Consider the following 23,998-nt stretch of genomic DNA (forward strand, 5'->3'; position numbering starts at 1 on the left):
GGTAGGAAGCACTGGAGGCCTGAATGGGAGTGTGGACCCTGGGGACACAGAGAGGAGGAGGACCCAGTCGGGAGAAGATGGGCAGGAGAGCCCAGCATGAGTCAGCACCGGGGACAGTTGGAAATGGCCACCAGCATCAGTTGGTGACTGAAAGATACACCTGTATTTGTTTGTATTTAAAACATGCTCATGCCTTTTCATTTGGATTCTAAACCATAGAAGACAATGCAGCAGCTAGCACACTGGTGCCCAAAAATTATGACCTAAGAAACAGATTTCAAGCCCTGAAACAGATTTTCTTAAACACTCAAGATACTTGAAGACCAAGTTTGTCTTATCTTTCGGAGACTTTCTTCTTAGTCCTCCAGAGAGCCGCAGAACACTCGCAACTGGGTCAGTAAGGCACAGTTCCTTTCTGGGTGGATAATTGTTCGATTCTTTGTGTAAATGCTATGCTACCCTTTGTCTTTCTCTTCTGTTTGCGGAATGAGGCTAAACTTCACTTGTATCAGTTTAGGAGTTCTTTAGTAATTCAGGACATATAATATGTAATAGTGGGGGGTTGTTTGAAATTTAAGCCTACATTTTTATAAAGATCAGAGCATGACTAATAGTTTTCCCTTTGAAAGAGATGAAATGGGGGTTTAAATACAGTAATATGCAAAAATAGAATGAGTGCCTCCCGTTAAAGCAAGTACACATTAGTCGTGAAAGAACAAATGAAGTTTGTAGGTGTAAATTGGGGTCACAGGTACCCCACCTGGCGAAGGAATTTCTAATGACATTTCAATATCTGAGTCAGATAGAATGTAAAAGCGATAGGCCTGGAGATTTTGGAAAAAGAATTTTTTGAGGGCTCTTCAAGCAAAGCCCAATTTTGGTCTACTCCGTTTAAGAGATTCTTTGAGGTTCTGTTAGGTACCCTGTGTCTACCAGTGACAAACACTCGTAAATCATCCGCATCCACCTAACCAGTCTGGCAGCCAGCTGCTTTCTTTCCCAGTTGATGCGACCCAACACAGGTGACATCAGTAGCTCTGGGCGACATCTAGTATAAAGTACCTAGCAAACAGTAAAGGGACCCATGTTTAGGACTTTCTGAATAAACACGTATCATAAGACTTCCAGAGCGATTTGCCTGCCAAGGCCTAGTCTCGTCACAATCAAATTCATGAGATTTCCTGAGCTAATGTAGCTAAGAGCACAGTAGTACACCCAGCGAGTGGCTGGCGTCCTGTGGGCCTTCCTGGAAGGCTGTTTGCTCATTGTGTCCTTGTTTTCATTGGGTTCTTCCAACCAAACCCACCCAGGGAAGCCAACAGCCTCCCCTGCCTCTCCTGAAACCCCGGTGTGGGATCCATGCCTGGGACCCTTGAACAATAACCCAAGGTGGCATCACAGTGGGCTGCTGACACTCATCTGGGGACTTCCCTTTGCGGGCAGGGGACGGACTCTCATTCACTCTCCTTGCCAGACAGGACATGATCATTACAAACAACAGGACGGAAAGAACAATTATACTCTGATCGAAAGATGGACATCATTTTCATATTTGAAAACTCAAACCATCACCATCAACTTTTACTGAAAGCACTAACATTAAACACTAGCCCCTGAAGAGGTTTTCTCCAGGGACCAGTCTGATTTTTAGATGAGTCAAATGAACTGAATGTCTGTGTGGACAGAAAATTCCAACCTATTTATGAGTAAAAAAAAAATTACCAAATGCTGAAATGTGATCAGGGTCCTGACTCGGAGTCCTGTAACTCGTGAAGTAGAAAACAAAGGGGCGCTTTCTAGCTGGGCAGAAACAGCCTGTCCTGACTTTACCCTGCGTGCCTGTGACATAGGCTTGATTAGGAACAGATTTTTTCCCAAGTTCACTTTTCTGAGCAGAGCAATAAATGTTGGCTGGCTCTCTAGGTTCATCTCACTCTTTCAAGCTCAAGTCTCGCAAGTTATTGGGCATTCTTATGTGGATTATTGGGCATTCTGTTTGTCTGTAGATGTGATTGAGAAAATAACTTTCAAGGTTTCCTGGCTAATTATGACACTTTGAAAATAGAGAAAAGTATACAGAAGTAAACAAAATTAATCTTACCACCCAGGAATAATCATTATTAATATTGGTATATTCAGTTTTATAATATGTGTACAGGAACACCATATATATTATAAATTGTATGTTGATCAATATAAACTCCATAATGTTAAACGTTGTAGAGTCGGGCCATTAATATAATTTTTATTCTACTTATTGAACATTAAAAAGTAAGCATTTTTCACAGTTAGAAATTATTCTGAAATATCTTAATGGTTTCAGAGTAGCCCATTATTAAAGTTTATTTAACCGCCCTCCTACTGTTACAAGCATTTAAACTGCTTTTAATTTTCATCATTATAGAATCATTATCTTAATTGTTTATGTATTTTTTCTATGTATATATCCCTTAGGGTACATCCCTAAAAGTGAACTTACCGGGTCAAAAAGATGTCAAAGGACCTTGATCGCTTTCCTGAAAGGTGGTAACAATTCACGCCCCATGAGCGGGCCGTGGGATGCTCATGTTAGGGTTGCCTTGGAGCCCAGCGCAGTACCGTTCAAACACCCTTCCCCTTGAGGCAGAGATGGAGGCAGCAGGGAGTGGGTGCCGGCGGGTGAGGATCAGGGCAGACCCCTCCAGGGAACGGACACTGCCCATCTTCATCTGAGTCCTGGGTACGTGACGCATATGGTACACACATATGACTGTGTACAAACTTCGTCACGGAGCTTTCTGAAGACTTGGCAATTTGTATGCCTGCATGTAAAATAATGGAAAGAAAATTGTAAGTACCAAAGATGCTATGCTGTGGACTTTTAAAAAAAATAGTTTACTTTTTGCCTTAGGCAAAATTACATAAAATTCAAGTTCAAAGTGTGCAGATGGTGTTTTCTAATAATTTTTCTTTGATTACTTTGGATGTGTCTGTGTACCCAGCCAAAAATTAAGTGCGTCACTTAATCCAAGGGATTAAAGGAAGGGAACATGAAAGGAGGTGGCAGTTCTGGAAAATGATGTCTGATGTGTTACTTTCTGTTGTATTTTCAACAGCAAATGCCACCTCAGGAAAGAAGCCTGGAACTGCAATGACCTTGTTAAATATGGCATTCTGACTTCAAATGTCCTGATCCCCAGTTATATTAATCAACTAGACAGACGGGACGAATGCCAACCAGCTTCGCGGCCCCAGCCAAATGATATAATTAGACCAGGGTCAAGTTTGCAGCACAGGGCCTCCCTCCCCCAGAAGCCAGAGGGGTGAGGGAGACTGGCTACGAAGGAGGGTTTGGCAATCCCCTCGTTAAGTGCCTTCCCCCAGGATGGATTTCTTCCCCTGCAGCTGAAAAAAGAAACTGAGTTTAGTAGCAAGAGGATCTAATGCAGTGTCTTAGTTTTCCAAGTTTTGTTGGTTTTCCTTTACTACTGTTTAAATCCAGTATTACAGATAACTAGGCAAAGTAAGTGGCTGTTTATTATGGTACTTTTAAAGCTCTCTACTGTTTGCAAAGCTCTTTTACATATAATAGCTAATTGTATCACCATAGCCTCTACTACAGAGCAGGTACCATTAATGCTTCATTATTTTAACACAAACAAACACACCATTAACTCAGAGAGGCTGGTCACAGGGCCCAAAGCAAAGCCAGGCTTTCTGACTTCTAGGCCAGTCTTTCCACTGTGCCACGGGCTGTGGGTTTGGCACCGCAGCCCCACCCTCTCCCGGCCCCTGGAGTTTGCTGCTGTGCTCAACTCTCTGGGAATATGGTTTCGGCTAACAAGCCACCTCAGCAACCCCCGTCTCCCTCTAAGCCAAATCTCTGAGAACCTCAGGCAAAGCAGATCAAACCTAGCCCAGCATCGAGGATTTTATTCTGTCCACGTGATTCCGAGCTTGCCACGGCGGGCCTGCAAACAGACCCACCTCCCACACAGAGGGCAGTGCCCGTGCCCAGGACGTGACCGTGATTCTTTGGCGCATGCTTTTAGTCTCCAGCAGGTAGACCTGCTAGTGTGGCATCTTGCCCTGCCTAATCGAAGTCCGTATGTTTACAGCAACAGCCAGAATCTGGTCACTCCTGGACCTGGGACAGCTTTCTACCCCTTCCTTTTCTTCTTTTCCTTTTCATTTTAAACAGTGTTTACACAACCTGAATAGAGGGAATCAGGGAAATGCAGTGTCTCACGACTGGTCCAAACCTTTCAGACCAAGCCTGATGGCAGTCGCCCCCACCTGCAGCCCTGGTCCAGTTGGACAGAGTCTGTGGCAGGAGGGCTCTGTCTGCCCAACCGTCCAGATCCACACGGAGCCCCGAAACCCCACCAGGGGACCACTGTAAGGACCTGTTGCCTGGGAGACATAGAAACACGAGACAGTATGGCAGGAAACAACTTAATGGCAAGTACTTCATCATCTCAAGGAACGCGGGGAAGTCTGGCTCAGTCTGCAATCATTTTCCTCACTGCTCATGCCTCTTCTCCGCTCCATCCATCTGCGTTACTTCAGAATACGGATTTGGGCCCACTCTTTTCAACTGTGTTTCGTATTCTCCTAAAGTCATCCAGCTTTCTACCCAGTGGGGTTTCTTCTCCACGTTCCCATACGCAGCTGTGCAGTTCATCCCGGCAGCCCCTGGCCCTGGGGCTTCCCTCCCCCAGTCTCCACCCTGGACAGCTCTTCCCCCCTCCTGTTTCCTGCTCTCCTCACCACGGAAGAGTCCGCTTTCCTGAATTCTGTGGCTCTTTGACGCTTATCTGTTTGTGACCTGTCACTCTCTCTACATGTTGCACTCCCATCACTTAAAACAGTTAAGTGGACTGTACATCTCCCTACAAGCCTATCAGTTCTGTGTTCAAAGCATCAGTTCTGTGTTCAAAGCATACTCTCTCTTGATTTTCCTACTTTTTTCTCAGAACCCTAATTCCTAGCAGTGACTTCTGGTGTCCGTTTGGCATCTCTCCAACAATATGCAGAAATCTGTTCTTTCTCAGGCTTCCTCACAGATAGCTGTGAAACCCACCCTCCCTTCTCTTGCAGAGCTCTCTTTAGCTCACAGGGGCAGGGGTGGAACCTACTGGTCTGCACAACACAGCACAGAAAAAAACACAGAGTGTCCACAGTGCAGCGATCGCCTGGCTTGCGGGTTACTGGACCACAGGCACAGCACGAGGGTCGGGCAGAGGTTATGCACTGGGAAGCCAGTTTTTCCCCTGTGGTTTTCTCAGCCTTGGCAGTCAAGATGCTAGTGAAGTCCTCCTTGAATGCACTTCATTTTAGGAGCAGTTAGACAAATCAGAAAGTCAATGAGAGCAATTTAGGATTCTTTTGTCCTCTGGATAGGCATGGGGTGCTTTCTCCTACTCAGCAGCTCCGTCAGCCCTGGGGACGTGCGTCACCAGTCATTCCAATGGAGGGATGCCTGTGCCCACAGCCATGCATGCACGTTCCCAAAAGCAGACTTGCGTGGAAGGAGTGTCCCTGGGAGATATCTGCCAGGCAGTCGAGGGAGGACCCAGCTCCTCTACACCCTTCATGTCCTCTGGCCACTGGCCCCCAGAGGAAGGCACAAGTCTTTCATGCGTTGAGTCCGTGGAAAGGAGGGCACTGCTTCCAGACGGAGCTCTGCCACGGGAGGCTCGCTCGCCAGGAAGTGCACCACGTGATCCAGTAATGACTTGGGGAACTTGAACTTAAGGGATTCCTTTTTCACACACACAATACTCAGCACACAATACTGAGAGCGTGCACTACTCCAGGTGTGCTACTAGGTTATGAAAATAGAAGCACTTCCTCTCTGCTCGTCAAAGGCGTCACAGCTCACTCAGGACACAGAACAGTAAGCCAGGGCGATCATGCCAGCATCCGTTCTGAGTGGTCAGTGCCCATGCTGTACCAGCAGTTTAAATATTTTTAATTTCACCCATTTATAAAGAAATGATTCAGACAAACAAAAAACATGATACACAAAATAGCATGATACTCTGACTTCATGCTATTCAAGTGCCAGGTGGTATTCTAAGTGTCTATGTTCTTTGTCCATTTAATTGTCAAAACAGTCCCCTGAAAGGTTGTCCCTGACAATAGTAAGAGTCGTAGTGACAATTAGAGAACATTGTCATAGAACATCCAAGGTCACGGAGCTAAGGCCTGGTCTTCAAACCCTGGGAACCAGAGCACATGCCCAGCTGCTGTGACAAATGGGGAGGAACAATCGGGAAGAAAGGAAAAGCAATGGCTCCACTTGGTGGTTTGGAGAGGAGAGGGGGCATCACCAGGGGAGAGAAGGGACGTCTGAGTTGTGGCTTGACGTACGAGCAAGGTTTGCCACCCCCGAAACCCAGACAAAAATATGAGGGGGGCATTCCAGCGTTCTGATGCAAGTGTGGGGTGAACAGGGGCCTAGCAGACATGACCAGGTCAGATTGGGGGTGCATCTTTGAGGACTGTGCCCACGCCTGAAGCGTCTTACGTCTGGGGAGTGATCTCCTCCCTGTAGTTTAGAGAGCTAAGGCGAGACGGAAGAGCCAGGCCAGGTCAGGAAGACCACTGGCAAAAAAAGTGGGTATTGCTTTCCAGGGCATTTCATGATCCATGTGTGAAAATTTGGGGGGAGAGGTGCTGGGGCTGCCCACTCCTCATTTCCCAGGTCCACTGGGTGTGGAGAATGGGGAGGGCAGAGCCCGGGAGTTTCCCCACTCGCCGTCGGTTGGGCAGACTGTGACCCGAGGGGAGGCCTGACGAGGCCTCTCACTTTCCCCTTTGCCAGGTCCTCAGCCTCTGTAACTAAGATACCGCCGCCTTGAAGCTGGAACACGAAAGTACATTTGGAAAGAAAAATTTGTAATTTCTCCAACTCCCCCACACCCACCCACAACAGTTTACTGGGGAGGTGGGCCGTGGAGTGTGGAGCTGGGCAAAACAGCGAGGGCAGTCCTGGGTGAAGGCCAGGTTTGGGTCCTGGCTCTGCAGTTTACGGGCTCTTGGGGTAACTTAAGCCACTTTAATGGGCGTCAGCTTCCCACTCCATAAAATGGGAAGAATAATTTTACCTCGAAGGGCCGTCGAGAATTAATAATGTATGTTACATACCTGGCACATAGTAGGCATTTGGTAACCAGTAGGTATTGTTTATTCATTAAATTAAATTAATATTTAAAACTCACTCTTATTTCATTGACAACTGCGCAACTAAGATTCTGAGGCTCCGAAGGAACATTTCGACTCCCCAGGGACACACTGGGCGAGCTGTTCACGTAGCTCATGGTGTCTGGGAGAATGGGGTGCTTGAGTCCCCATGACTCACATTCTTGGGTGACCATGTCACCGAGGGGAATGAAACAGCTCGCACTGGTGCCAGAAGGAAAGCCAGGGGACCCTAATCCCAATGGCAGGTGGCAAGGCCTGATAGCCTGCAAAAAGGAAAGAAATGCACAGGCCAAAATAGCCCTCCTACAGGTGAGGAAAAAATCTGTCATTTAAATGAGGTGGGAGTCACACATACCGGTAAAAGGACAGCAGAAAACAGGAATAAGTAGATGGGGAAATGGGCGGAGCTGGGTTTTCAGTGCTACTAAAAGTGTGAGGGCTTATTTTATTATTCATCATCCTCTTTGCATTAATATGCAGCTGTGGGCATGCTTTCTAAATGCTGGCTGCCCTTTGGGGAGGAAGGAACGAGGAAAGTTCGGCGAACCCCTTGCTGCGCTTCCAGCTTGTCAGGACTGTTCAGAGATAAAGAGTCTTCTTTTGTTCCTCTGACTGCACTTGGGGGCCGCCTTGCCTTGTTAACACACAGGGAAGGACAGCGCTCCGCCGACAACCCTACAGAAAGGACTTTGCCTTGGAAATGTTTACTAAACTGTGGGTGCCTTTCCCTAAAGTCCACATTCTTCCCTTATTCCTTTGCTTATTTATTCAGCCCAGTGACTTTTATTTCTCTTTCTATTTGGGAGGGGAAACTTGTTCTGCAATCCAGTTGTAAGGGTACAGTCCATGTTTGATGGTTAGCGCAAGAAATACGGCGCTAGAAATGGTAGTTAATAATCCACGTGATCACCCTGTGTCATTTCGGCACTTTTTTTTTTTTTGGTCCTGAGTTCTCCCTTTGATTTTTTAAAGTTTCCAGTGACTTGCTTTCAACACTAGAAAACGGATCCAGGAGTGTGGCCTTTCCATGGCCTTTTCATTTTAGTTTCCAGGGAGCCACCGAAGGGCCGTGTCTCTGCCTGGAAAGGAGGGGGCTTGTCTTACTCATCTTTGTACCCAGCTCCTAGCACAGAGCAGAATGGAACAGGGGGCTGATGTAACTCATACTTTATTTTAAGACGATACCTCTGGCAAGGAAGAGTGGGATGAGGAGGAGAGAGAAAGACTGCTGGCATGGAGAGCAGTGCGAATGTCATTGGAATAACACCGAAAAAAAAAAAGACATTGAGATTATGAATGAGGGAGCAGCCCTGGGGGAAGGAAAAGTGATGAACATGAAAGACATGGAGGGAGAGCGAGTCCATGGGCCTCGAAGACCATGCGCAGGCAGCGAGGAGTGCCGGGGCCTTTGGTAAATATTTATCTACAGAGCAGATATTTCTTGAGCATCATCTGTGTGCCAAGAACTATTCTAGATGCTGGGATACGACAGTGAATCAGGCAAACAAGGGTTGTGTGCTCACTGACCTTCTATTCTCGTTGGAGGATGGTCGGGTGCCCCAGAGAACCGCTACGTAACACCACGTGTTTCCAAGGAACTGGCTTACCTCGTTGTAGGGGCTGGCCAGTCTGCAGCAGCCGGGAACTCTGAGCAGGAGCTAATGCTGCCTCCTTGAGGCAGAATGTCTTCTCTAAAAAGCTTTTGCTCTTAAAACCTTTTAACTGATTAGAATAGGCCCACCTACATTATGTGGGGCAATCGCCTTTACTGAAAGTCAATCACATCTACAGAATACCCTAGATTAGTGTTTGGTTGGAGAGCCTGGCACAGCTGACACATAAAACTAACACGAACCACCACAGAAGAGGTAAGAAAGACCCATGGGTGGAGAGAGATCACTCAGGGCGTTAGAGAATGGAGACTGACTTCTGTGGAATGGACGCTCGGGGAAGTCTTCTCCACACGAGTAGGTAGCTGTGCATCTTACAGGTGAGGCAAATGAACCTGGAGATACTGAGTGGCTTCTTTAAGCTCCAACGGCTGATGATGAGCCCCGCCCTCTCCTGAGTCCAGCACCCGTTCCAGAGACACGGCAGAGCCTGCTGCTGGGCACAGTCAAAGGGACCAGACTGTGTAACTGTGTTCCCAGGAGGGTCACCAGGTGGTGGGCAAGTTCAGGGTAGAAACTTGTTTCCTGAGTGTGGAGACTGAGCCTAAGGAGTGAGGAATTGCTGGGGACCGTGGTGCGGGAGGTGCAGACTCTATCCGTGAGCAGTCTCTGCACTACGGTGCCTTCTTCCCGTGCCCGGTGCAGGGCTTTTGTCTGGCTGGGGCTCTGCCTAGGACACCCTCCTTCCTCTCCCCTCCCCTTCGTGAGGACAATGGCCAGGCAGCCCTCAGGTCTTAGCTTTGGCACTTCATCGGGGAAACTCTCCTCCTAATCCTCTCAGCTCCCTGCCCTTCTAATGTGGTACTTAGCGCCATTGTCATTAAGTAGCTTATACATATTATTATTTTATTAATGCCTGCCTCTCCTGTCATACTCGCTAAGGCAAGGAGCCAAATCTCTATCCTGGCGACTCCCAGTGATGAGTGCAATTCTTGGCCGACGCTCCTTGTTGGACAAAGCATGGGGGAGGGAATAATTGCATGCGGCACATACCTTCCAGTCTGCAGGGCATTCCTAACGATAATCTGCAAACACAATGACACATCCAGACTGCCGCTCTCCCTTTTTCTAATTGCCAGTCTGATCATACGCGGTGTACGGCTAATCCCATCCTTGGCACACGGATACTTCCCAGGTTCAATTGAAAAGACAGCCCTTTCCTGCACTCGTCTCTAATTTGGAGGGTCTTTTTCAAAATGTGTTTGGAAAAATGCACTCTGACACAAAGAACATTTTGAGAAGTGTTAGGACAAGAGAAGAGGGAGTGAGAGGAGAAAGCGCAAGTACCCTGGGTATTGGGCACCACCAAGGAGAGAGGGCCAGGCAGGGCCAGACTGTCCTAAAGAAGCCCTCACCCTTAAGAAAGACCACTGTCTCTCTTCGTGCTCCAGGCAGGAATTTCTGGCTGCTTCTGCCCCTGGTCTGGGGTCTTGTGGGTGAGAAGACGAGCTTCTGACTCCAACAGTCTTTCATACGTCTGAGTGGGCCCCTGAGAGCCAAGTTGAGAGGAAGTTCTGTTAGGAGCCTTCCCACATCTACCAAATGTCCTCTTACCCTGCCACTCAGACGAAAGCTCCAGGACTGGCCCTGGGGGGACGGCAGCGGAGTTGAGCACATCAGCTGTACAAACGGGGAAGGTTACAGCACCTTTCTCTCTGGCTTCTGGTTTGACAACCCGCAGCCATAACAGCTTCAAAGGTCATCTGCCTTGTTTGGTGCTTCCGGGAGCGCTCCTGCCCTTCCTGTTAGACCCCAGATAGTCACGGAGATGAGCCTTAATTTTGCAGCTGTCCTCTAACTGTGAGAAAAGAAGTTCTGGCATTATGCAAATGTAACATCCATCCAGTTATCCTCAAAGGCCTGTGCAAAGTTCCCTCCTTATGTTCCTTCCAGTAAACATTCTTCCTACTGAGAAAGAGGAAAAGCTCTCTGTTTCTACATCCTCTACATTTTCTGGAACTTGGACTCATGTAGGGCCCCTCCTGGGGTCCAGACAAGTTTCCACGGCATCGCCACAGGGGATAACAGGAAGCACATTGGCCCAGGTGTCAGGAGACGGAGGTTCAAGTCTCGGCTCTGCTCCTGAGCAGCCAGTGACCTTGGACGAGTGTCTGGGCGGTAGTGGACTAGGAGTCTCTGCAGTTGCCACCGCTCTAAGATGTATGGTTCTCATTGCAGGCATCTTTTCCACAAGTCCTGTGTTGACCCCTGGCTCCTAGACCACCGCACCTGCCCCATGTGCAAGATGAACATTCTTAAAGCCCTAGGGATCCCGGTAAGCACAGCACAGCCTACAGCATCGTGATGTCTGTCTTTCTGCATTACCCCCCAGCAGGGAGAAAACCTCACTCCTGGCTTTGCTCTGTCCCCTTGATCCCATAGCAACGGTGTCACCCAGTGAGGCCCTAGAGAACCCCCAGGTCTGAAAACACTTCTCCTCTCCCCTTCTCTCAGTCTGAGCGCATCGTGCCCTCCTCCCCTGCCCACTGGGTCTGTCTGTGAGTCCGGAGCTGCCTGTGCAGCCCACAGGCTTCTCCTTCAAGATGCAGCGTGCCGGGGCAGGCAGGACACCAGCAGAGGCCCAAGGGGCCGGTCAGGCCCAAGGTGCCCTCTTGTGTCGTTACCCCCGGCACTGCCATCACGGAGCTCTGCAGGCCACAGTGTCTGATCATGCCCCTGTCCCCTGGAGTTCAGTGGAGATGAGCTCTTCCCAACCCAGGAGGGGAGGACAGCTGCTCGGGGCCTGGCTCAGAGCCTCCGCTGACCCCGGGTCTCTGTGGAGACCTTTGCGAGAGTAGGAAGCCAGAGCTGCTTAATTCTAGTGTGACCATCCAGCTGGTGCCTCCGTTCCATGTTTTATAAGACTGAATGGGTCCGCCAAGGCAGCTGGCTAGCTTGACACTCCAAGGAGAGACGCTCCCAGATCCCCAGCAAGTGAAGCCCACGGGCCCAGACGCCGGCTGCCGTGGGCACGCAGGAGGCCAGCCAGGCCACCCAATCAGAGGGAGAGCTGTCGGAGTAGCACAGGCACTGGCCAAGAGGAGCCAGCCAGACGGGCTGCAGAAACCGGCCTCCCCCACCCCCTCCCCCTCACTGCATGGCACCCTCCCTGTGGCCTCCCCCACTGCACTAATGGCAGAGAATAACGCGAATGCTAATGGTCCCAAGATGTCACTAAAGCAGGAAGGATCAGATCAGATATCAAAGGTTTTCTTTCGTGCTAAAGGGCTAATCATTGGAGGACTATCAGAGAGACTGCGCTGGGGAGGGCCCACCTGAAGCCTTATGAGGTCACACATTGGCTGAATTTTCTACCCTGAACCAGCTGCCTCTGTGCCAGCCTTATGCCGATTTTTATGGCGGGTACACCAGACACAAATCGACTTGTGAGACTGTAGCTTTCGGCTAGATTTTGAAAGGCGCTGCATTAAATTTTCAGAGCAGAGTTGTAAAGGCATCATGCGTTCGAGGTGCAGATCGATCACTGGGAACGTGAAACATCAGTAAAAACCAGACACCTCTACCAGACGCTGGTGACTTAGAAAAGGGACTCGATGTCTGCACTTTTCACGTTCCTGGCTGTAACTGGCTTTCACAAGGGAGGGGGGAAATGTGTGCGTGTGCTTGCGCGTGTGCATGTGTGCCGCTGGTGCCCAGTCTCTAGAACACGTACAATTGGAGGTGGACAGGCACATCGCGGGACCTACTTCCTATCCCTCAAGGTATTTTCAAAGCTTCCAGTGCTCCTTGGTCGAGACGGCGAAACCAGATTTTGTACCAAATATCCCAGAACTCCAGACTTTTCCTGGGGAGGCACAGCTTCTCCAGAAGCTACCTGTAAATGCGTTGAGAATACAGCTATTCATTATTTTGAATGAATGGATGGCCATTTGGCTTATTTCCAAAACTACAGCGTTGTGACTTTTAGGCCAGCCATGGCCTTCTGGCCAGGGCTTAAACCTATCACATCTGGATAGGGGTTTACTTAGGTCACTTGAGTTCCAGAAAAATAAACGTCAGGAGTGTCTTTTGGCTTTCTCCCAAGGCTGTCAAAGGCCAGCTGAACAGGAGCGTGACGGTCTCCAAGCCCACCCCAGAGAGCAGAGCGCCCTCCTCAGGCAGGCACGTGAGCTGGGCCAGTTCTCAGAAGACCGAGGCGCATGGCCCCCTCCACGCCTGCCTGAGGCTTCTCAGGTTTTGTCCTGGAGGGTGATCCCGAAGGCTGAATCTGGGAGGAATTTTGCATGTTGTTTCCACTCCATCCTCTGTCCTTGGGTAGCGCCAGGCCTAAATTATGCCAAAGAGATGACATTTTTCACTCCATGCGTAGAACTTTCCATATTATTGGACAAGCTCACAGCCTTCTCAAGTAGAAAACACACACTAGAGCTAATCGAAACCGTTTTCATGGAGCTTAAAGAGAATCGTTTTAGTCTTACTGAGCTCCTGCACTCCAGATCCTCATCATCAAGGGACGTTGAAAAGAGCCTGTCACTTTCTCTGATACACGGTGCCTGTTGGTCCTTCATTTCTGACGCCTGACAAGTGCTCAGTGCTCGGTGAATATCTGTGATGTTGGAGCCCGTTACAGTCGAGAGCTGCTGGTCACAGAACCATGTTTATGAAACTTATCCCTATCCCCCTGTGAGTGAGGTCCACTCCCCAACGACTTGGTTGTCATCCTGATCTGCCAGACAGTCCAAACACAGGCGGCAAGGGCTTTGGTTTGTTTGTTTTATTGTCGTTGTGTTTAACTGAATGTCCCTGTGGCTGCCTGTGCTGTGAGGCAGATAAATTTAAGTTGAAATCTAAGAGCTGAAACATTTTCAACTTGTTAAGGGAGTTTCTCCAAAATGAACAGGAGAATGAAAGCACAGCTCGGGGCTCACAAAGTTCTCATTATGGTGGGTAACTTTTTTCCTTATGTGTTCAATATATTTTGCCAGGAGAAACAAAATACAGACCTGAAAGGGTGGGGAAGGGGGGTCCTCTATCATCGGAAGTGCTTTCATCTCTTTATCTACATGATTCTGCTTCACCCCCCTTTGCTGCCAGGCAGATCTAGGTGTGGCCCCGTAAGGTGGCAGAACACAGGTCTTGGTGAATATGCCTATAAGGTACCGAATAAACTGGATTTTTCTGTCCCAGCAAACACCTTCTGCCATCACTGTTACCCAGGTGTGACTAGGATGACTGAACAGGAAAGCCTGTGTAGCTGGTCTATTCACGAATCCTTAACTATTTGGCAGTCAGTTTACTTGAGGAATTTCCACATGCTGACCTGAATTTGAATAGCTATGCCTTGTCCACATACAGATGGCATTTAACATCTTTGACTAAAAAACATTATGACCCTAATTCCTCTTAGAGGGCTATACATTGGGTTTCTTTTTAAACATGCTACTTGACGGACTATTTAGAGTGGGTATAAAGGGTGAGAGGCAGTGAGGTCAGTGCATGATATATCCTATCTACCGCACACTACTTATGTCCGCCAACAGTCTCATTAAGCTACTTCTCCTTCGCTGCCCTCCCCTGCTCTGTTAGAGATGAAACACTGGGCCTGCTGGGCCACAAAGTAAAATTGAACATCCCGCATCAGAGTGAATTTAAGAAGTTTTTAAATGAAGGAACAATATCAACAAGCCAGCAACATTTGAAGTACACGCCAGTTATCATGTGTCCGATGGCATTCAGGTGTGTGTGGCTGAAAGGACAGCCACACTGGATCCCCATTGGAAACCCCTTCCCTCCCTGAGGACCCACACAATGGGGTTGGCTTAGAAGCATCTTTACATAATGCAAGGAGGGGGAAAGTTGTTTTTCCTCCTAGCTTCTGCAGCCAGAGCCCTATAAATTAGACTTATAAAAGATTAACAAGAGAAAATCAAACCAAAGTTTATTATCACGTGCATCATGCATACACATGGGAGCAGTCAGTGAGGAGTAACTCAAAGGGGTGGCTAGAACTTGAGCTTATGTAGCATCTTCAGAAATATTTTTGAACACTAATAAAACAAAAGAAAAAGGCTTTGAGTTTCCAGAACAGCACGCAGGTAAATATGCGGAGGAAACTAATGTCCGATAAGGTCACGTTCGTAAGGTTTGCTGGTGCAGATTTCCGAGTGGCTTCCCGATCACAGGTGATGAGAATGCTCTTCCCTTCCCAGTGCAGCGAGGGGCACAGCTTTGCAAATTTATGTCCCGCTTTTAGGCACATAGTAGGGAGGGCAAAGAGCATCTCTTTATCTACTTTTCAATCATTTCAGCTCCAAATAATCCTTATGCCAACATAGCAAATTTTGCAATGGCTTATTCTGCTACCCGCCAATAGTGTGCCTTCCCTTGGCACAGACCTTGTCGGTTTTTGCAGTATTTTCTCAAATCCTCCCTCCATCTAGACCCAAGTCTTCAGAGCAGTAACCTAGATTCAGATCAAATCTTCAGATCATTGTTTACTGACCACTTAATAATTGTCAGGCACTATGTAGAGTCTTGGAATTCAGGAGCCATGTAATGTGTTGTGCAATTGAGTCACTTTAAAAAGCTGTGTCTCACATACGTGTGGAACCTAAAAAACTGAACTCATAGAAACAGAGAACAGACAGATGGTTGCCAGGGGCAGGGGTTGGGGGTGGGCAAAATGTATGAAGGTGTCAAAAGGTACAAACACCAAATTATAAGATGAATGCATCCTGGAAATATAATGTGCACCATGGTGACTCATTAATAACCCTGTTTCGTACATGTGCAAAAGTTCTCATCACTGGAACCAAATGTAACCATGTGAGATGATGGGTGTTAACTAAACTCATTGTGGTGATCATTTGGCAATACATGCATACATCAGATCATCCTGTGATGTATATGTGTGTGTGTGTCACATGTTATATATATCACATGTGATATATATATATATAATATATATCACATGTTAATTATATCTTAATAAAACTAGCATTCTTTTAAAAATGCAGACCAGTAGAGTGAGACACGGGCAGTAACCAATGACCATAATAGTGTGGAGGAAGTATGAGTAAGGTGTTACAGTACTGAGGGTGAGTACCTGGGAGTCAACACCTGGAAAAGTGTCATGAGAGGGGTGACTAGGAGCTCACCAGGAGGGCTCGGGCGAGACCTTACAGTGGTGTTGGGTGTGCTCTCCCAGCCCACAGGTGGGGCCAGAAAAGTGGAGAATGAGATATACTGGGGAGGAAACGATAGGGAGATCAGGAGACCCATGAGGGGAGGATAAATGTTCGTTACAGACTTGCTCACGGCCAACATCACAGGCAGTAAATGGGGTGGATCGGTCATTCAGTGAATTGGCTTTCAACAACCTGAGTTTCAGTGAATTGACTCACTTCCAATAGGGACAAACAGGCAAAAAGAAAAGGGAATATAGGAAAAAAAGGGAACGAGCTGAATCTGAGTTTTTGGTGGGGGGGTAGTGATTTCCAGCTGACTATTGGGAGCACCGGGGTGGTGCTCGAGAGACTGGTTTAAGAGCAGAAAACAAAGATAAGAGTCCAGTGGTTTGAACATCTTGCTTCATGCTCCCAATGAGTCTGGGAGCTGTGGAGTTTTCTCTTTCCGCCAACTTTTAACGCAGCGTAATCAGTGTCAACCCAGAGCATGCCCACCTTCCGCCCACCTTGGTCTTTATCCATCAGGAGTGCAAAACCATTTCGTTGTCATTCCAGGTGACGCTGATGTTCATACCAGAGCAAAATAATAATGATAATTAATTAATAGCTATACATAGTATTTTTCAAGCCGATCTCTCTCCATACCACCTCTTTTATGCGGTTGGGGAGAGGTACAACAATGGAAAGTCATTTTAAAAGCAGCTTATGCAGAAGATTAAGTATATTCAGTATCACTTTGAGTAGCAGAACTAAGACCAAAGAGTAACACTTGCCACGTTGCCCAATAATGGAATCGTCTAATGAGACTGAGCAACACAGGCTGCCTTGCGGAGCAGAGAGCTCCCATCTCTATATTCCAGTGCGTCCTGGGGGGCGGGGGCAGGAGGAGTCCTGCAGTGAGGGGGCAGTTACACATGATGGTCGCACCCCAGTGTTAGGGTTCTCAGATTTCCATGTAGAGGATTTGACAAATGTCTTGTCATGGGCCTGTTAAGAAAATAAGGATTTTTTTTAATAGCTGGTCTTTGGCTTACACTTAACAACATCAAAACGATAGCCTCGCCCTGTGTTTTATGTGTGTGTTTGTGTGTGTATCTGACAGTGAGTCAGATTCTGTCCCCTCTCATGTCATGGGTGTATTTAAAATAATTCAGGGCTCACTGGGGTTCATTATCAGGCTGCGAGCTACTTCCTTCCCCGGTGAGGAATAAACCCTCTGTATAAGGAAGGGCTGTCATTATAAATGAGTATCATGCTATTACTCCCAGTAGTTCCATGAATGTATGGATGTTGCTACTCCTGGAATTAAAACCTCCTATCTATATCTAAATGGAACCTTTGGAAAGGGAATTTTGGAAGCCATTTTTATGTTCATTACAGAGATTTAAGGGGAATGTTTTTAATAAACTGCATCAGGAAGAAAGCAGGCGAGAATGTGGGCTTCCATCAAGACAGTCTTTAGGCCATAGACACTGCGCCTCTAACCTCATGACACACACTGATAGCAGACCCTTTTCTGCCCCCTCAGCCCAATGCCGACTGCATGGACGACTTGCCCACCGACTTTGAGGGATCGCTGGGAGGCCCCCCCACCAACCAGATCACAGGTGCAAGCGACACCACCGTGAACGAAAGCTCAGTCACTTTGGACCCTGCCGTCCGCACTGTGGGAGCCCTGCAGGTGGTCCAGGATACAGACCCCACCCCGCAGGAGGGGGAAGTCATCTTTTCTACCAACAGTAAGTCTCTGCTCAGTCGTGCCATGTTCAAAGGGACTGTTTGTTGCCTTGTGGGAGTTGGGAAAAGACCCATTTCCTCAAAAATACAAAAAAACCCTGCCGCGTTAAACAACTACACCTGTTAGGCCTTTGGAAGCCCAGCTCTTTCTTTACGGAGCCAGCAGGGCCGACAGCACACCTGCCTCTGCCCTGCCTGTCTGCGCACTGACACCAGCTCTGCACACACCTTGTGCTCCCCAGAGCAGGTAGGGCGGCGGGTCCGGCCTGGAGGATGGAGGGCCGGTGAGAGAAGCAGCTGCAGGGGTGCTCACTGGGGCTGGGGTGAGGCACAGCCCCCTCCCCTCTGTGTGTGTGTGCACCTGTGTGCCTGCACTCCTGAGTGTGCTGTGCAGGCTGCCTGCAGGAGGGCTCCGCCCTGTGGCTGCAGGACCCAGGTATAAATGGCGCCCCTTCCGACTGATGGGCATTTTCCCAGTACGACCTCACCCCGCACACGTGGCGTAGAGAAATACCTTCGGGGCTTCCTCCCCATCTCATGCACGGGCTGTAACTCAGCACCGTTCTGCTTGATGTCAGTTACAAAAATATTCAAGTACCTGTTATCAGTGTAAGATTGAAGCAAAAACCCGAAGCATTTACGCCTCGGCCTAGTACAGTGGCGATAACAGCTTCAGGGGTTTTGAGAAAGTCAGCCTGCAAATTAATGTAGGTTGCAGGTTAAAAGGGTGGGTGGATATTGCAGTTTTTTAATAAGGAGGTGTCTTTTGTCCCCTGATAGAAATAACTGGTTCACTACAGAAAAGCAGATGAAATCATTTTGGGGTATTTCCTTTTAAGTTGGTCTTCTTTAAAATATACTTGTGATACTTAGACAATTTATAAAATCATTCGTGCAGAAGTGTAAAGAGATCATTTTTCTAATCAAGGGAACATGATGGTCCTCGTTGTTAAAAGATTGGGAGGTGAAAGAAAGGATTTTAAAAATTCGAAAAGCACTCCGTACCCCATTTCCCAGAAATGATTGCTCTCAACCTTTGTGTGTATTATATAACCTGAGAGTCGGTCATGATCCGAACACCGAAGGGGCTGACTGTGGAGGGTTGTGACCACAGGGCTCTCGCGGGACCGGGGCAAAGAGCAGCTTGGTGACAGATGTCTGCCCCTGAAGGTCTGTTAGTTTGGGATGGGTAGGTATTTTACCTTGACTTTTAGAGGCATAAGGACACAATGTTGAAACGCTGACCATTTAGCATTAGAAGTCCTTAAAGATAGGTTTAGATCCCTTTGTGTTGAAGGATCAGAGTGCAGCCGTCCAATGGTAATAGTGCAAGCCAGAAAAGCAGTTTGAACTTTTCTGTGTCCACACCAAAAAATGAGTGAAGTTCATTTTAATAATATTTTAACCTAACGTATACAAAATATTTTACATTTTTTGTACTGACTCAAAATGTGAGTAGCTCACACTTACAGCACATCTCAGTTGCACTAGCCACGTGGCTCCGTGTGGGAGGTCACAGATTCAGAATCCAAGTCATTTAGGGATAGAAGAACCTGGAAGGTCATTTAATTTTCACCACGATAAACTTCTCACTCTTACCAGGGGAACATTGTGGTCCAGAAGAGTAAGTGTCTGATTCAAATCCAAGAATAAGTTCTCTTTTCAGAGTACAGGATTGTCCCATAACATTTCCAGTCGTTGGACGTCGTCCACTGCCACCAGCCGTGTTGCCACTCGTGGCCTGTGTGGAGGACGTTGGATAAAAATAACTGATAAAGTTTGCTAGCGGTTCACAACCCCTGTAGGCTTGAGTCTTTTTTGAGCCCCTGAGAAGAACCAAGTCAAAAATGCATTATTTTCCTTGCGATACACTGTATTTGTAATATTCAGGAGAAAAATGGGTCTTCCATTAGAGTCCTTATTTTGAAAAGTGACGGCATACTTCCTACATCTCCACAGAGCCCAGAGAGCAAACAAAAAGGCAAAGCGTATGCGTTAAAAGACACCCAGAGACGACACGGAAAAGTAGGGTCAGTGTCCGTATGATTTATAATCCGTAAGCTAAGTTTGCGGAAAATGGGGTGCCCGCATTTAGCTCACAGCAGGCATCCCATAGACGTTGACCAAACGACCTGAGGCCAAAGAGTTCCATCTCAACTTAAAGCAATAGGCACCCCCTCCATAGACAGCGTGTCAGTCTCGTAAACTTGAAGCACGGAGCCCCTGTTCACCGCAGAAGGGAAAGCGCCAGGTAATTTCAGAGGAAGGTGCTGTGGGGCCCAGAGTCAACAGGGACACGGTCATGTCCATCCGTGGTCGGAAGACAGACGGCGTATATGGATACGTACCGCCGGAGACACCGGTATTACAGCAACCGAATTTTTCCACAATGTATTTTTTTCTGGACCATTTGTTGGTGATTTGTTTTATTTATGGGGATTTAACAGCCTCATCCAAACGTAATCGTTCTGATTACATGTCAGTGGTTTAGACCATTAACCAAATGACTATAGATCCCTTCAGGGGAAAATTCTCTGCTCTCCACAGGTTTGTGAATTGCCTTACATCTTAACTCAAATAAATGATCAATAAATGAACGATCACAGGCTCATGAATAAGTGGGTGAAAAAAAAACTCAACTTTTCATCAGCGTTACTGTAACCAGCCCTCTAATGCTCTCCAAGACAAAGGTGCCTGAAGAAGTAAGTGTAGTCGGGATACAGTATTGCTACAAATCACAGATAAATAACTCATTGGAGATTGGACCTGACTTTTCTTCATGTTATCTTTTCTCACCTCACGTTTCTGCCGACGGAAGAAATGACTAGAAAATTAGGACATCACAGTAGCTAACAAATATACAACATGATCTATGCACCAGGCACCCTTTAAAGCTATTTACTATATTAGAGCACAGGAACTCTTTGGTAAATGTTGTTTTTATCCGCATTTTACTGACGCAGAAATGGAGGCACAGAGAGATTTATCCTGATCCAAGGCCACAAGCGGGGGGCAGGTAGAGCTGGAATTCTGGGGGGTCATTGGCCCCAGAGCCCCGTACTTCAATGTTCTGTGCTCAAAGGCGAACTAGGGGAGAAAATGAACACAGTCACTCACTCCCTTCTCATTTCATTTGTGGGTATTCTTTTCCTCCATTTCGCTAAACCTCTGAAAGATCAAAAATGCACGTAGTTCCTGCTTGAGTTCTCATGCATCCCTACCTCTGTTCTTTCTTTCCTGGCAGAGCCTGTTGGTGGGTGTCAGTCAAGTGCATGTAAAAGTCATCTCAGCACTCGGGGTGGGGGCGGGGTAGGAGGAGGGGCAGAGTGCGGAACAGGTTGTCTTTGGAGTGAAGAAGGGAAAACTTGGCATTAAATCAGGATCCTCTTCTGCTCCACAGAAAGGCACGCCCACAGCAAAGGAAATCCAAACGCGTAGTAAGTCTGACGTTTGAGAGAGAGACATTCTTTATGCCTGTCTGTAATGTTTCTGACCGTCCACCTTCTGGAACCTCACACGGCAGTCCCAAACCACACAGTGCACAGCGGCATTGGCACAAATGTCCAGATGTCACGCACCTGTCCTTCTCTGCCTGCCTGATTGCACCAAAAACTCACTCTGCCCTCTGATTCCCCAGCTCTGGGCTGCAGGTGATGGGTTTGCTTCAGCAGGGGGGAAAGTTCCTTAGGACCAAAGGAACACACCGCTAACCAAACAGCCCTGGGTGTTGGAGATTCCAGAGAGGAGCTAGAGAAAGATGCTAAGGAGACGCAAAGGGAAGGGATGGAGCGGGGAGGGGCTGGGAGGAGACCTGAAGATGGGACAGAATCAGGATGTCTCAAATCTGCAGCGGTACACTCTGAGGAGCCCCTGGCACAGTGGCTTTGGCCAGAAGAAAACCTGGTCTTCAGGGTTTACAGAAGGAAACAGTGCACATGAGTTATTGCTGAAACTCAGCCAGTTGAAATGAAACGTGTATGGGATTCCTCTGAGAACCTTCTTTGCTAACTTCCTATCATCACTGATCCTTGGGGGCTGCAAAATGCATCCCATATATTGAACAAATACCATTTGTGATGTATTCAAATACCTCTCTATGTTTGTTGCACTGCTGTGCCTGTGCTGAGTGGCCATAATATTCTCCAGCCCCTGGATGAAAATTCCAGCAAGAATTTTCTGCTCACTGTCAGGTGGCTGATGGCTCCAAGAGTCCCTTTAGGTCCCAAACACAGACTGAAGGACTTTTTTTCTGCAGGGACTTTGTCCCTTGCAGTAATTCCCATGACTCAGGACAGGCGGGTCTCTATTGCTTACCCACCCGGCCACTTGTAGCCCCTGGGTGTCCAGCAGTCTGTCTGCTACCTCTGTCCACTGAAGGGCCTCACCTTCCAGGAGGGCCTTTGGTTAGGGCCCAGGCGGAGCCCAGTCCTGCTCACTGTCCCACAAGGCCAGCTCCGGGCACTCACCCATCACCTGCCCTGACAGCCCTCCCCAACAGGGCAGCCATGCTCTGGCCCCTGCCCCCTCACCCCCACCCCGCTCCTCACTCCAGACACCTGGCCAAAAGGAGACCTGAGTCTGCAGTCTGTCTGCTTTAGCTTTTCTAAGGCTGGAGTCAGCCCTCCCTGAGTCCCTCCTCCAGGAAACATAGTTGAGGACCCCCGTGGGGTTCCCACACTGGCTGTGGGCCTGGGAGGGAGCCCATCCCCACCTTTGGGTAGAGGGGTGGTTCAGCATGACGGTACTCTCTCCACAGATAATCTCTGTTTTTAAATTTTTGTTGTTGTTCCATTACAGTTGTCTCCATTTTTCCCCTAACCACAGATTATCTCCTGACCAATTTCCCCACCTTCCTCTCCTCTCTCCTTTTCATGGCCTCAAAATGGGTAATGGGCTCAAGAACCACAGAACTGGTTCCCCTCCTATCCAATGGGCAGGGAGCACAGCCGGGAGGTGGGGAGTCTGCCCCCTTCCTCTTTGCGGCCCACGCCTCTTCAGTGGAATTGCAGGCAGAGGCACGCTGTGAGTGGGCAAAAGAACGGGTTCCCAAATGTGCTAACGATTTTCACCAGAGGGCACAGTCTCCTCTGCTGCGGCTGCCAGACTACGCCCCTCGGCGTAGAAACCGTTGATAGGTCAGCCTTTTGTTGGGGGAGCTGCATGTCCTCCTCCAAATGAACTTATGAGACAAAAAGAATTGCCTTGGCCCAGAAAAAAGTCGTCGTTCACAGACTTCCCTGCAGCCACCAGGCTACACTCCAGGGACGCACGGCGCACGGATCCTGGAAGAGACGGCCAGGGTTCATTCGGAGACTGTGTGGAATTTCTGGAATGAGCTGCTTTCTCTTGCTGGAGGAAGTCGGGATGAACCTCCCTGGGGATTCTTCCTTGCTAAAGACACAGCCTGTTAAAATGAGGCCAGAAGTGACATTCGCTCTTACCCATTTTAAGTTCCATGTTTATTATTCAGGGAGCCGTTCGTAAAGCATTCAGAACATCTAGATCAGAAGTCAAAATGCCCCTAGGCTGGCTCTGACCACAGCAAGAACGTGAAGGCAAAACACTGTCTTCAGGACTTCTCCGGGAAACCGGATTTTGAACCTGAGTCAGGACGACTGGGAAAGAGGAAGGTTGGTGTGGACATCGCTTCTGTTTCAAATGTGCGGCTACACTTTGCTGCACTTGCAAAGCAGCAACTTCCAGGTTTTATGTGGCTGTAAAATATACTGGTGCGTCCGGAAATAAACACGTCTAGAAAAAGCATTCCACTGTCTCCGAGGGAGGGGAAGGGCGAGTGGCCCCGTCTGCCTTTTTGACTCGCGTCAGAGTAGTTCCTCCCCGTGGATGCTGCGGATACCCATAGTAACCGTGGATACTGTGCCGTCCGGAACCAGCAGTGAGAGCGGCCTCCCTGGGTGCGCATAAAACTCCCATTAGCCCTGGCAAGAAGACGGCTTTGATTTGTGAGCGTGTCCCACTGTGTCAGATGCAGAACCCGCCAACCCTTGACAGCTGCAGCCCCCACTGACATCCCTCCTTCGGGAAATAGCTAAGCCACGCAGGACGACTTCCTACACGAAATGATGTGCCTGCCGATTGTGACACTGCTCCCCACGACTGGCTCCACGTCTCCCAACGCTCCAGGTCCCTCACCAGGTCCCTGGAGCAACGTCACCTCCTCGTTTCCGAGCCCTGCAGCTTACCAGCTCAAATGACAGCTTCCGCAAAGGGACAGCTGTTCTGAAGAGCAAAGAT

The 23,998-nt window shown here is 48.3% G+C and overlaps 1 protein-coding gene across 1 annotated transcript in view; it reads left to right on the plus strand.

The window, feature by feature from the left end:
* Positions 1–23,998, plus strand: part of RNF150 (ring finger protein 150) — a 170,833-nt gene that overhangs the window by 118,537 nt on the left and 28,298 nt on the right. The window contains exons 5-6 of the mRNA XM_037058480.1: positions 11,037–11,133; positions 17,535–17,745. Coding sequence (XP_036914375.1) covers positions 11,037–11,133; positions 17,535–17,745 — 308 coding nt within the window. The remainder of the gene's footprint in view (positions 1–11,036; positions 11,134–17,534; positions 17,746–23,998) is intronic.

Source organism: Sturnira hondurensis, unplaced genomic scaffold, assembly GCF_014824575.4.
Source record: "Sturnira hondurensis isolate 20B ecotype Veracruz unplaced genomic scaffold, ASM1482457v3 Scaffold0010128, whole genome shotgun sequence".
Lineage (NCBI taxonomy): Eukaryota > Metazoa > Chordata > Mammalia > Chiroptera > Phyllostomidae > Sturnira > Sturnira hondurensis.